At 34.7% G+C, this 14,380-nt stretch overlaps 2 protein-coding genes across 2 annotated transcripts; one reads left to right on the plus strand and one right to left on the minus strand.

Annotated features, from left to right (window-relative positions):
* The first annotated feature begins 4,750 nt into the window (after nt 1-4,750).
* Nucleotides 4,751-12,628, plus strand: LOC132168939 (uncharacterized). The gene is made up of 8 exons (XM_059580038.1): nt 4,751-4,886; nt 5,657-5,680; nt 6,685-6,790; nt 6,894-6,962; nt 7,689-8,182; nt 8,507-8,768; nt 12,006-12,214; nt 12,351-12,628. The coding sequence occupies exons 1-8, from the start codon at nt 4,882-4,884 to the stop codon at nt 12,415-12,417; spliced, it is 1,236 nt and encodes a 411-aa protein (XP_059436021.1). The 5' UTR covers nt 4,751-4,881; the 3' UTR covers nt 12,418-12,628.
* A 342-nt stretch (nt 12,629-12,970) lies between these two features.
* On the minus strand, nt 12,971-14,285 carry LOC132169036 (very-long-chain 3-oxoacyl-CoA reductase 1-like). Its single transcript, XM_059580126.1, has 3 exons — nt 14,275-14,285; nt 13,679-14,213; nt 12,971-13,024 (listed from the first exon to the last, which is right to left on the minus strand). Exons 1-3 carry the CDS (start codon nt 14,283-14,285, stop codon nt 12,971-12,973), a joined length of 600 nt encoding a protein of 199 aa, XP_059436109.1.
* Nucleotides 14,286-14,380: the final 95 nt, after the last annotated feature.

Consider the following 14,380-nt stretch of genomic DNA (forward strand, 5'->3'; position numbering starts at 1 on the left):
TGTATCAATTACACTATTCAAATTTCTTTTAATATATTAACTTCACAGTAAAAGTGTAATGCCTGTGTTAAATTCCTCTTGTTTGATTTTCATTATTACTGGCATCAAGTAATATTTTGATTTTTTTCTTGCATTTGATTGGTCAGGTGAATGCATATATCAGAAAAATTGAAGTCTTGATAACAATTTGTGTCCCAAAACTATAATTGTTGGGATTTTTTGGTGTTGGATATTATATAGGGTCGGACTAGTTGATATTCTGTCACAATCTGATATTTACTAACGAGTCAGTATTATAGTTTCCTAAAGTTTAATGGCTAGTGTAGCTTGGGTTGGTGGTAAGGTAGTTGAGTGCAGAAGCTGGAAATTTACAGTGAGGGAAATTATTTCTTAAAGTCGAGTTTTAGTCTGTTTCTAAACTTAATTTCTAGGTTTCCTTTGTTGTTGTTGACTCACTTAGTTATTATAGGACTTGAGCTCCTCTACTAATAAATTGTCTTATATTTGGTTGCTTGTCATTCTTAGGTCTTTTTGTGTCCTTTGTCTTTGCTTTCACCCAGTGCAAAGGTTGTTGAATTTTCAAATTTGTAGTCTAATTGATATGTCAAAATGTGAAAGAGTGCATTTCTGTAGTCTGGTTATCAAATGGGTCTTTTTATAGGTCTAGGGTTTTTCCTTTTCAAAAAATAATTAGGTTTTAAAGATCCAAAATAATTGAAAGTCTAATTTTAGAATTTTGCAAAACCTGGACAAAGATTCCCTTAGAGTGCTGCTAGCCTGCTATGCCTTATTTGGCTTAAAAATAATATTTAAAGGGGAAAATGCTATTTACCCTCCTGAAGTTTCAGGAGTTTTTCAATTTTAACTCTAAAGTTCAAAAATTGGCAATTTACCCCCCTGAAGTTTCAAAAATTGGCAATTTAAACCTTTCGTTAAATTGGACGGAGTTTTTTTTTTTTTTTTTTTTAAAAAAAAAAGCTTGAGGGTAATGTTGTAATTTCATAGATTTCCGTCCATTTAGACAGAAAAATTAAACGGAGGGTTTTAGTTGCCAATTTTTTAAACTTCAGGAGGGTAGATTGCTAATTTTTAAACTTTGGGGTTAAAATTGAAAAACTCTTGAAACTTCAGGGGGTGAAGTGGATTTTTCTCAAAATATTGGGAAAAATCCACTTCACTCCCCTGAAGTTTTAGGAATTTTTCAATTTTAACCTCAAAGTTTAAAAATTGACAATGTACCCCCTAATGTTTCAAAAATTTTCAATTTAAACCTTCTGTTACTAATTTTCGTCAAATTGGACGGAAATCTCTAAAATTACATAATTACCCTCAGTTTTTTTTAAAAAAATTTCCGTTCAATTTAACGGAAATTAGTAACGGAAGGTTTAAATTGAAAATTTTTGAAACATTAGGGGGGTACATTGCCAATTTTTAAATTTTGGGGTTCAAATTAAAAAACCCTTGAAACTTCAGGGGGTAAAGTGGATTTTCCCCAAATATTTTATCTATTAAAATTATCATGCTACAATTAAATTTGGATGTTATTAAAGTGATTAAAATAGAATTCTCATGCACATATGCAATTAAACCGAATTTATGAAGCTTTTAAAAAATATTTCTAATATCACAAAATAAATTAACATGTTTATTGATATTTGATCCATTGAGTTAGGTTAGGGCCGTTAGGCTAATTTAGGGTTGGGATGTTACAATGATTCTGGTGCATTGGGTCTTCATGGTCCTTCCGCATTTGATAAAGGGTGGTTTCTTTTAGTACCTTGAGAATAGGGTTTTAGGTGCTTTTGGAGAAAAAAATGCTTGCACTTTTTGGGTCCCCAGACTTTATAGAGGGTTGATTTAGAACACTCACAATGGCTTAGTCATTTCTTACTTTTATCTAAAATAGATAAACAAAACACTAAAAAATTCTCTACATCGGATTATGCATCAGTGCACCGTTACATGTAGCGGGCAAAGTTCACGTATCCATCTCATTATTATACTATTTCTCTCTCCACATCTCTTTTCTTAAAATTTTCTCTTACAATTTCTTTTCCACAATATCTCTCTTATCCCAAAATTTGCTCATATTATTTCTCTCTCCACACCTATTTTTTCCCAAAAGTTGAAAAATAAGATATTTAGGAAAATACAATCCTTTTAAAAAAATAAAATTTAAATAATATAGATAAAAAAAGAAAAAGAAAAAGATAATCAGATGTACACTGTCTTTTAAAACTCATTAACTAAACTAGATAAAGTGTATTTTGATTAGCCATTTTGCATAAAAATATACATAAAACCAAAGTGAATGTTTTAGTGGTGGAATAACATCTAGAGCCTATTTTGTGTTTCAATAATCATTATCAATTTGAATGATTACGTAAGAATCTGTCTTGGCGGTTGCCTGACGAGGGGAAATAGTGTGTTTTATGAGTTTATGTAGAAGTGCGTTTGGTATTGCGATTTCATAGACAAAATTGCGATTTTAAATCAAATCGTAGAAAATTATTTGTTTAGGATTACATTTTAAAAAAATTGCAATTTGAAAATGCATAAGGATGTGATTTTTTTAAAAATGCCTAATTTTAAATGTTACACTGCGATTTTAAAGGTTAAATTGCGATTTTGTCAGACACTTAATTATGTTTTAAAAATCATATTTTCAAATTACTATTTTTAAATCGCAAATTCAAATAGACTGGTAATGTGGTTGTTGCATTGCTGTGAATGGAATTATCAAACCTCACCGGTAATCTCGATCTTCTTAGATTTAATAATTTGCTCGTGATGATTTTGTTAGTTCCATAAGTTACTCATTTTAAACGATTAGCTGGCTTTTAGAATCAATGTGTTCAAATTTTTTGGAGACCACCTTGCATAATGGTTATGACATGGACCTTAAAAAAGCCAAGAAAATTCAATTTGGTCTAAAAAATTTAAAGATATTCTTTTAGTAATATATTGGATCTTTTTAACAACTTTAAGTGGCTTTTGGAGACTAAAAGACTCTATTTCTTTCGGCGAAAAATGATTTTTGAACAATGTTTTTCGTATTTTTGAGTATTTGGTGTGACATAAAATAATTGTCACTGAAAAATATTTTTATTTTGACCGAAAAAATTAGCTTTAATTTTCGGAAAATTGTTTCTATTTTTTAAAAATTGTAAATCATTTTTAGAGTTTGATCTTCTCATTCTCAAATTTACAGATCCAACCGGGATGTCGCCGGAACCCCGCCAAGACTTCATAGGCTACTATCGAAACCTGACTGAGAGCCTGTCGAGACCTGGTTAGGACCCCGCCAGAACTCGGTCAAGACAGGGGCCATCGCCACACTTTGCTCAGGCCACCGCCAAGACCCGACCGAGACCCCACTGAGACCTAGTCGGGAAGCATATGGACTTGGTTGGGGCACCGCCTAGACTTCATCAGAACTTGTTTGGGTCACCGCTAGGACTCGACCAGGATCCAATTGAGCTATCGCCGAGACTTCGCCAGGACCTGATCGGGTCACTGCCAAGACCTGACCAAGATCTCACTGGGACCTGGTCATGCCACCACTAGGACCTGATCAAGATATTATCATAATTTAAAGTTTAATATAATTGAATGAATATATATATATATATATATATATATATATATATATATATATATATATATATATATTGTGAGTTTTTGTATGCACCAAACATCGAAAAATATTTTATAATAAATAATTTTTCAAGAAAATATTTTCTGCTGAAAACATTTTACGTCCATCCCTAATTTCAAAAATGAATGGAAATCTGTTAGTTTTATGAACGAAATATAGACGGGTACCATTTCAATATTTAACTGTAACCTAGGTATCATATATGATACAAAATGAAACCTAAGTAAGAAAAAATAAAGGCGTAAAAACTTAAAATTCCCAAGTACCAAAAGGGTATTTAACCCTAGAAACGTCTATAGAAAAAGACAATATTTGTTACATAAATATTCTAGTGAGATTCTATCTTTCCAACAACATTAAACATGGAAATCTATAAGGAATCAACGACAGAAAACACTAAAAAGGAAGCATGGCATAATGTAAAGGGGACTCTAGGTCTTCCAAAAACCCATGGCTCTTCTCACGAGCGGGCAACTTTAACTGGTCACCAATCACACAACAAAGTAGAAAGCGTGTAGGCATTTGTTGTCTAAATGAACTTGTGAATGGGCAACTTATTCTAAATTTCTATGTAAATGAATCAATCATATGTAATGTTGACATATAAAATTCACCTAAATCTTTCAAATTTAATAACATATAGTTTCACATTCTAAACATATAATAATAATAATAATAATAATTAAGTAAATTCGTTAACATATAGTTATTATATATATTTTTTTGAAAGGAACATATACGCTCCACTAATTTTTTTTGGGGGGACTCCCCTAATGATTTAAACATCATTTAAGTACACTCTAGGCATTGTTACAAAGTTTGCATTTAATCTCCTTTAATGCCTAACATTTATCTAAGAGACCTGTTATTCATTAATCTCTTATATATATATATTTTGAGTTTGTATCTGTGTTTTTCAAATTCACTTCTATAAATTCAATGATAACTATTTTTAAAAATAAAGATGAAAATAAATGAAAAATAAAAAAAAATAACATTTCTCCTGTATTAATGGTCTAAATATTTATAAGAGTAACCTTTTGTAGAAATATATATATATTAATCTTCTCTCTCTCTCTCTCTTTCTCTCTCTCCGTATAGAAATAAATATCTCTCCAAACGCACTAACGATACTCTCTCCCCTCTCTCTCTCTAATCGCAAGAACCCCGAGCGCAGAGAGACTCAGACTCACATCTCCTCCGATCCCTCTTCGTCTTGGTTTATGAGGTTCTCTCTCTCTCTCACACACACACACACACACTAATTGTTGATCTCTCTCTTTGTCTAACTTTGCTATTTGATTTGTTTCAATGTTTCTTGGTTTCTTCACAGATCTGTTTCTCTATGTATAGAATTCGAACTCTAGGAGCTCTGTTCTGGCCCAAAGTTTTCATCTTTTCTTGTTGATCTAATAAATCGAGCGCTTTCTTTATGTATATAGTTCTTCATATTTTGGTTTATGATGTTCTTGGTGGGTTTGGTTGCTTTGGGTTCTTTTTGAATTGTTCGATCTTATAGGTTTTGTAGTTGAATTATTCGATCCTATAAGTTTTTGTCTTTGTGTGGAATAGAATTTTTTTTTTTTTTTCAAAAAAGGAAAAAAAGCAAGTAATTTTTTCTAAAAAATATATATATATATATTTTGGGGGTTTTCTTGATTTCTCCTCTTCTGATCCATCTTTTAATAAAGAAAACAACTTTGGGAGTGAATTACTGTTGAAAATGGAGGCTTTTATTAATGGGAATATTGTTTTTCAGAATTTGCAGGAGTGGGGGTTTTTATCATTTCGATATTTGGTTTCCTGGGGAATATTTTTTCTTTCGTTCTTATCTTAATTCTTTTGAACTGAGCTTGTTTGCCGTAGCTGAAAAATCCTCTCTTTGCTACATCTGTTATGGCCAATTATTTGCTACAAAAAGCGATTATTATTATTATTTTTTATCTTAAGAGTATGGCTGAAAATCACTGATGGACTCTTTTGATTTCATTCCTGCAGCTCGAAGGAGAAGCCCACTCTTGGGTAAGACGAATCATTTGTTTTACATTTCGTATTATCTGATTATCTTTGTGATTTTGGAACTTATATCAATCTAATTAATGAAATATAGTAATTTTGTGTTTTCCTTTTGGTAATTGGTGATGAAAATAATGAGAAGAAAGGAAAATGACATTCCAATTCCTAATTGTATGGTGTATTGGTTTCCAAAAAGAAAAGAATAGGACTGAAGAATACCTCAGCTAGCCAAGTTGTATTGGGCTCAATAACGTGGAGATCTTGGTTTATTTGGTCCTACATGATGAATTTGTTGTCCATTTTTTACATTTCCATTCTGGTTTTTGGTAGATTTTCTCGATGATTCAAAAGAGCATTTGTTGTATGATTCATTGTTGCAGATCTACTTTGAGTTCATCACATGCATACTTTGATGATTCATTGCCTTTGTTATTTTCTTAGAGGGTTCTGCCTATTCTATGTTTTTTTGGGGGGTGTTTCTTTTACTTATAAAAGGGATTAAAATTAGCGTCTTTTATTCGTAGATATGAAAATGTACTTTAGGAGGGCATTGAGTTTAGTGCTTCTCCTTGTGTTCTTTGGTTCTATAAATGGTTAGAGTGGTGGATAGGATACATATACCATTGTGAAAGCACCATCGTTGTACTCTCACAAAGATTACTTGTAGCTTTCTCCACTGCTGGCACCAGTCATCCAATAGTGCTCAATACATCTGATATTTAAAAAAGTGCCCTGATCAGAAATTGGGTGAAATGTAATGGTTTTTTTGCTTTGCAAAAAGTTTGAAAATTAGTGGTTACATAGCTTAGGGATTATATGCTTACAATATGTATGGATTGGTGGACATATTATTTTTTTTGGCCATTCCTGCCTTTATAACATCAATCATAATCATAATTATGATTATTATAGTTACTAGTACTACTACTACTACTACTATTACTACTATTCCTATAGAGTTTTCAGTCTCAAACTTGTTCTTATATGTTTTTTTTGATCCATATGTCCAGTGGTACGCGGATTAAGACCCGCAAACGGAATATTGCAGCGCCTCTGGACCCTGCAGCGTTTTCGGATGCAGTGGTCCAGATTTATCTGGATAATGCTGGTGATTTGGTAATTGTTATCTATGGAATTATAATCTTATCAACTATGTATGTGCATGTGTATTGTGTTTCTTTCTATTCTTGCTGTACCTAACCATAACTGCTACGTACAGGAACTTATCGCTAAGAGTATTGAATCTTCAGACCTCAACTTCTCAAGATACGGTGACACCTTTTTTGAGGCAAGCTTCTTGACCCTCCACCATTTTTTTATTTTTTATTTTTTTAACTTCTGTTATAGGAAAAAACCAATCCTTTATCAGTTTCCGGGATCTTTATTATGATTTATAAAAGATTGGTGATCCTAGACTTTGACTCTAGGCAAAACTAGATTTAGGAAATGACATCCATAGAATACATTTGTAGGTGGTTTATGGCATGATGATTCAATGATAGTGAATGATTAATCTAATGATTAAATTTACATGTGGATTTTGGAAGGCAGTCTTGACAAAAGAAATTTGAACCTAGTTCAATGAAATCTTTGCAAGTGTGGAGGGCATCAGGTGCTTATTGTTAAAATTTCAGGACTCATTTTATTGTACTATTCTTGCTTTACTGGTCAGGATACTGAAATCTTGTTTGGATGTTTGTTTACTTTGTCCAACACTATTCATTATTTATCCCTGATTCTAGTAATTTCATTCAGGATGGAATAAAATTACTTTGTCTCTGTTGATAGCATGTTTAAAATTTACTTTATAACTCTTAATCTTGGTCCTTATATCCATTACAGAGTACTTGTTTCCATGATCGGGGCAAAAGTATACTGCATTTGGTGTTCTCTTACATATATTTGTTGTGCCTTTTAAAGTTATTTCTAGTTTTTGGTAACTTGTCTTACTTGAATACTTCTCACTTTTGAACAGTTAAGTTGCAGAATAATCTAATTTGTCAGATAACTGCAGGTTGCTTTCACAGGGGGCCGTACACAACCTGGAACTACAAAACCTGATGAGGGGGAGCGCCACCCTTACTCTATAATAGACTGCGAGCCTAAACGTGAAGCCATCTTACCATCTGTAATCTACATACAGAAAATTCTACGGCGGAGGCCGTTTCTCATAAAAAATCTTGAAAATGTCATGCGAAGATTCCTGCAGTCCTTGGAGCTTTTTGAGGAAAATGAGAGGAAGAAGCTGGCAATTTTCACAGCACTTGCTTTCTCTCAGAAGTTATCAGGTCTTCCACCGGAGACTGTGTTCCAGCCTCTGCTCAAGGATAATCTTGTGGCCAAAGGAATAGTCCTTTCATTCATAACTGACTTCTTTAAGGAGTATCTGATCGATAATAGCCTTGATGATTTGATTTCTATCCTAAAGCGGGGTAAAGTGGAGGACAATCTTCTGGACTTTTTCCCATCTGCAAAGCGATCTCCTGAGAGTTTCTCAGAGCATTTCACGTGAGTTTACTGTTAGTTTAAGGAAATGTTATTATGGATTTTTTTTAAGACACTCTTTCTCCTAATTACATCCATTTTATTTTTGTTTGTGTGAGCCTTTTCGGCATGAGGAGCTGTATTTTCTTAATGCTTATGTGATGTAGGAAAAATGTTTTAGTTGCTAGAAGGAATATTTTTTTTGTTCAATCTTTTCGTATATCTTTTAGTTCTTTTTCTTCTTCTTCTTTTTCTTTGTTTTTCCCTTTTTAATTTGAACACTTATTGTCTCCTTAATACATAATTTGAAACTAATGTGGGTGCCATATTATTTTGCCAATTTGTCAGCAAGGAAGGATTGGTAGCCTTGGTTGAATACAATGAGAAAAAAATATTTGAGGTGAAACTTAGGGAAATGAAATCTACTTTAACAACCCAGTTAACAGAGGAGGCTGACATATCTGAAGTCACAGAGACTGTGAAGCAGCGTGTTAAAGATGCTAAATTGCCAGACTTTGAGGTTGTTAGGATTTTGTGGGATGTCATAATGGATGCTGTTCAGTGGTCTGGTAAGAACCAGCAACAAAATGCTAATGCAGCTCTACGCCAGGTATATTTAGACTTTGCCCATATCACTGCATGAGTAAAACTCGCATGTTGAATGTTTTATGCATCACTGCTACATAACATTACATCTTTCTACTAGCATGGGTAAGCTATACTGCTCACTGTTTGTTAATGTTTCACCTGTTGCTTACAATTTTAATATGTACTGCATTTTTCAGCCAGCATATTGTTTCCTTTTGCTTTCATTTGGCTTGATAATTTTAGGTGGTGTTGAGGGGCACAATTTGGGATGTTAGTCGTGTGTGCATAGGGGTGTTGAACACATCTAATCTCAGATCTGGGATAAGATTGGAGCATGCACTAGTTGTCTAGGTGCCCCAGTAGGTAGCAATGTCACAGTTCAATCGAACCTGACTCTACTGTATGGTATAAATAAGTTTAGAGTGTGTTTGGTTGGGAGGATGCCAGAGGGTGGAAGGAAATGGAAGGTGTTGGGGGAACATAGTCCTTAATTTACTGTACTTTAGAGCATTCTTAGTAGCCTCACCAAATTTTATTCACCAAAATAACTAAAAGTACATTTTTCTCTATTTTAACTACCCACTTTTTTAAAGCACTCCCACTTTTTTATATTATTTTTTATTCATTTGGTGAGTGAATAGTACTCACTATCTTTAGTGAGTACTGTTCATTCACCATTTTATTTTGGTTAAAATGGTGAGTCTGAAAAGTGAAGATTTAAACCACTTTTGCTAAATTGCCTCACCAAAATAACCAAAAAATGGTTTTGGTGAGGCTGCAAAGAGTGCAGGGAATCACCACTTCATGAGAAGCTAGTAGAATACCTCAAGTGTGGCACGCAAGCCTGTGCTAAGGGTCAATGGTTTTTTAAGCCTTAGTTCACTTAATCACTGAACAGTGTAGAACGTAACGAAAAAAAAAAAAGGTGTTTGCATCATATGGCTATAGCTCATCTGATCAAGTTGACTTTTGCACATATTATGTGCAGCTTGTGTTACCTGTAGATATTTGCTTCTTTGGCTTATAAAAAGATATAAGGGGGTATTAGGGGCCCCTATGTAGTAAATGTCTCGTCTTCAGTTGGATGGTGGCAATTAGCAAAAAAAATGTTCGCAAAGTTCCTTAAGGAACATATTTATGACTATAGAGGAATTGACTCATTTTTTCTTCTTTACTCTTTACTCTTGGACGGCCGCTTGGCTAGCTCCATTAGTGATTAGATTTTCTAATTTTCTCTTTCATTTCTCTCTCTCTTAGGCGCTTTCTGTTTATACTTCCTGTGTATGTGGGTTGCGCCCCTCTGCGCTTTTATTTTCAAATTTTGCTCTGCCCCTTTAGATTTGGCAACATTGAGTTATTTACTTTAGTGCCCAAAAGATTCTTCTGAGGGTTGAGTGTGAGCCTTGTATGATCCCAAAATATGGGTTGTGTGTGACTTGCTTTACTCATCTGGTTGACATTGGCTGCTCTACTCACTACACGTTATTAGTGAAGGCAAGAAAAAAGCCTTGCTTTATATGTAAGTGTTTGGACACATGCTACCATTCTAATGTTTTAGTATGCCTTCTTAATATGATTTTTGGACTATTTTTGAAAGCTGGATGTCTTGTCTATAACTTCATTGACTATTGGATACCAAACAATTGTTTTCATTTACTTTGGTGAGCTGGTTAGTTGAATAGATTCTTTCTGAGATGGTTAAAATGTGATCACTGAATTAAAGATATGGTAGCATAGGCGTGTGATTGTGATTATTAGCGCTATGGGAGTATCCCACTTTAGAGTGTTGTATGATTGTGATTATTACTGCTATGGGAGTATCACAATTTCTTGTTCTGATATATCAATGCACAACTTTGATAACAGAGAAAAAAAAAATATAAGAATATGAAGGACACAAGGATATTCATTAATGCAGTAGGCCAACGGGTGAAGATAGTGAGAAGGAAATGTGTCAGATCCTCTATTGCAATCATATGGACTTGGATAGTAACTGGGAAAAATAAATCTGTGTTGCTGACCAAGTAATTATGGTTTATGTTGCATTTGTTTTGACATAAAGTGGTTTCTAAAGGGAAATACTTTTGGTAAAAGATATTTCTGGAGATGATCACTAAGTTTGCATTATTGGGTTGAGATTCTAGATATAATATCATTTCTGTTGTTTGTTTGGTACAAAAAATATTTCTCCCCTGCAACTGGAAACCTCTTAAAATTGCTGGACATCATTAAATACCGCCACTAACAAATAAAAAAAAACCTACAAAAACCCACAATGGGGCAGGGTGAGGGGGGCGGTTGGGTTCCTTGTGGTGGTGGGAGTCACCATTGGGTTCCTCATGCAGTGACATATTTATTTTTGAGACGGAAATCTTTTTCTGTTGATCATTATTTTCCATCCGCACCAGATACTAGAAAATAGGGTAAATGTTTTACACTGAAACAAAAGTAACCTTGAGGCTTTTTGAGTTTGGTCAAGAACTGAAAGTCTCAAGTCTATTGTTCTGAGAACAGATCTTGAAGTGTTTCTATCCAGTGGATAACTTTTTTACAATTTGTTTCAGGTTTTTTTTTTTAGATTGCCCTTTGCAAGGGATGGAAGGGTCACTTAGGTTTTCTTTCCTGACACAGAGTGTGAGTGTGTCTAGAGGGAAGTTATCTTGTGTAACATGTAGGAATGGGTTATGGGCATGGGTCAGTACGAATGTTGTATATTCTGTGACATACACCTGGTACGCGAGATAATCTTGCCCCTAAGACAGAGAGTTCTGGGCTGTATTGGTTTTTGGGCCAAGTATGAGAAATCATTGTAATCATCATCATTTCTGAAATTGCTCGCTGTCTGCCCACAGATGTGGGCTTAAGGCTGGTCCACATAATCATTGTTTGTATTCTTCATTACTTTGTACCATTTAAATCCTGTCACTGCAATGTTATTGATGAGTTTGGAAACTTTTGGCTTCTGGATCATGCTAGACCTCACCTACCAAAAGGAGAAAGAAAAGGATCAGGCCAAACCTCTTTATTGAAGCGGATTCTGCAATTCGTATCATAGCATTTAAATGCATTGTTTTTGGGAAATTTTGGTACTCTGCTTATGTCATATTCCACTAGTTGCATCTCCAGTAAAACTGGTTTGTATGGATATTGCATAAGCTTGGTGAATGTATTTTTTAAAGAAATTCTATCAGAATTCTTGTATATGCATGAAAACTACAGATGTGGCAGTTCCTCATCTGATTCTATGAAAATGATACAGGTGAAAGCATGGGCAAAATTGTTGAATTCTTTCTGCACCAATGGGAAACTTGAGCTGGAACTCATGTACAAAGTTCAGATGCAATGTTATGAGGATGCCAAGCTGATGAAGCTGTTCCCTGAGATTGTGAGGTCTCTCTATGACCAGGATGTGCTTGCAGAAGACACCATTCTTCACTGGTTCCGCAAAGGAGCAAACCCCAAGGGCAGGTATGTAATTCGCTGGATCCTTGATGTGTGTATAGTCTGACACCTTCTGCACTCAATATGGGTTACCCCCTTAGTTTAGTTTGAATCCAGTACCATTTTTAAATTGTAAATATTTATGCGTTGTAAAATGCAACAGGCAAACCTTTGTGAAGGCCCTGGAGCCCTTTGTGAATTGGCTGGAGGAGGCCGAAGAAGAGGACTAGGTGCAGCTGATCAAGTTGCAAATGTCAGCAGCTTCCATCCTATTATCAAATTTCTATCCATTCTCTGAGATATGGACTAAATAAATTTTCAAAATCATGTTTCTTGTTTTTTTTTTTTTTTGGATTCTATTTTACTTTGGTGTGCTGGTTGATGATTCGAAAAACCATTGAGGATTTAATTACTTGTAATAATGAAGTCCACTTTCTACTCTCTTTCTCTCTACCTGAGTTCAGTTGTACTACATAGATTCATTACCCTAATAGCCACACATCTGTGGCTAATAGGGTACTCCGGATGGGATTGCAGACAGTCTCTTTAGTTTGCTCTAGAGTTTTGTAGTGAGATCGTCCTTAAAAGTTGCTGTGGCCTAATTTTATGAGTTTTTGATGATAATCTATCATCAAATGTAACCCTCTTGTCCTTTCAAAATAATCTATCATAAATGTAATGGTAATTTTAAGAGCTAGACAAAGGAGACACGGGTCTTTTAGTATTACTTGTTTTTTATTGCTTGAATTCATTCATTTTACACGGGAGCATGAAGCATGATATTCAATTACTCGAGAGGGAGACTTGATAGAATTGATCTTCAATACCTTCCGCAACCTGATGGTGTAGGAAAAACGAAAATAAGCCCAAAAGAGCATTGAGATCACATACCCTACCCCAAGGCCCCTATAGTGATGGAGGCTAGGGTTTCCACCCTTGTAGCTGGCTATGTTTAGTAATCCTAATGGGAATTGTATTCCCACTGCTACTACTAGTCCTACATTGCTCAAGTAAATGAGAGTGAAAACAAGTCTTATGACAAGAGATGTGATACATCTTCAAAATAAAAAGGGGATTGATTAAATCCTCCTCTTGAGAGCCCACTCTTTACTCATATTCAAAGAAGGCCAAGATCCCCTTGGTGGCTAAAACCTTGCAGGTGTGTCTTTAGTTTTTCTTGCTACTAATTTTTCATGATCTTTCCATAATTTTTAGGGTTAATAACTTTTTTGGTACCTCGGTTTTAACGTTTTTATTTTTTTCCCCTAAATTTTAAAACATGACAAATCTAGTAACTCACATATGAGAAAAGACGAATTCATTACCTACGTTTGTTTCTATCATTCCCAATTAACGGAAGTCCAAGTCATCTTCGATGATATCGTGACAAGTGTCCTAAATTTTTTTTTTAAAAAAATGAAACCTAAAAAAATGTGAAAATTCTATGGGGTGGCTGGCCCCTAGAATTTTTAGGTTTAATTTTTTTTAAGCCTTGATCATGGGGGTGGCTTCAACATTGATCTTAATCAAATTCTTCAGCAGCTCCTCATCCACTTCGTGGAAATACCTGGCATACGGGTACGACATCCCAACATTGTTGATCACAACCCCAACATCCAACCCTTCAATGGCTTCATTAACTCTACGAACACACTCGAAAAGATCGCCAGCAAAGTCCACAACAACGGTCTTGATCTGGGTCTTACCATACTTGGCTTGAATCAAATCCGAAACATCTTTGAGCTTGTCTGGATTCCGACCCACCAAGATCAGATTATTCCCTTTACGAGCCAATTGAAAAGTGAAACCCTTGCCAATACCGTTAGTGGGTTCGGTAACGAGTGCCCAGAACTTGTACTTCTTGAGATTCTTAGCGGGTATGAGAAAATTGATGAAGACCCATTTGAAGAAGGCAATAGCAAACTTAAGAGCCAAGAGAGAACCCCAAGTGAAAAGAACGAGAACCCAGAACGGCTGACTTTGAGCAGAGTTGCATGTTGGAAGAGAGCGTGCTTTTACTTTGGATCTGAGAGGGAATAGTGGAATGAAATGGGTTTTATTGGGAGAGATTAATCACCGTAACTCACAAGAGATTCATGCCCGTTTGGGAGTGCGATTTATTGTTTTTAAAAATTGCATTTTTAAAATTGCTATTTTTTAAAATTGCATAGGGTATTTTTTTTTTTTTTATCA

This window comes from Corylus avellana, chromosome ca2 (genome assembly GCF_901000735.1).
Source record: "Corylus avellana chromosome ca2, CavTom2PMs-1.0".
NCBI classification, from domain to species: domain Eukaryota; kingdom Viridiplantae; phylum Streptophyta; class Magnoliopsida; order Fagales; family Betulaceae; genus Corylus; species Corylus avellana.

Excerpts from the sequence above, each read along its gene's own strand:
- LOC132169036 (XM_059580126.1), bottom strand. Across the intron at positions 13,025-13,678 it reads AAGCCACCCCCATGATCAAG|GTTGCGGAAGGTATTGAAGA; the intron begins GCTTAAAAAAAA and ends CTACACCATCAG.
- LOC132168939 (XM_059580038.1), top strand. Across the intron at positions 6,791-6,893 it reads TGGATAATGCTGGTGATTTG|GAACTTATCGCTAAGAGTAT; the intron begins GTAATTGTTATC and ends TGCTACGTACAG. Across the intron at positions 6,963-7,688 it reads ACGGTGACACCTTTTTTGAG|GTTGCTTTCACAGGGGGCCG; the intron begins GCAAGCTTCTTG and ends AGATAACTGCAG.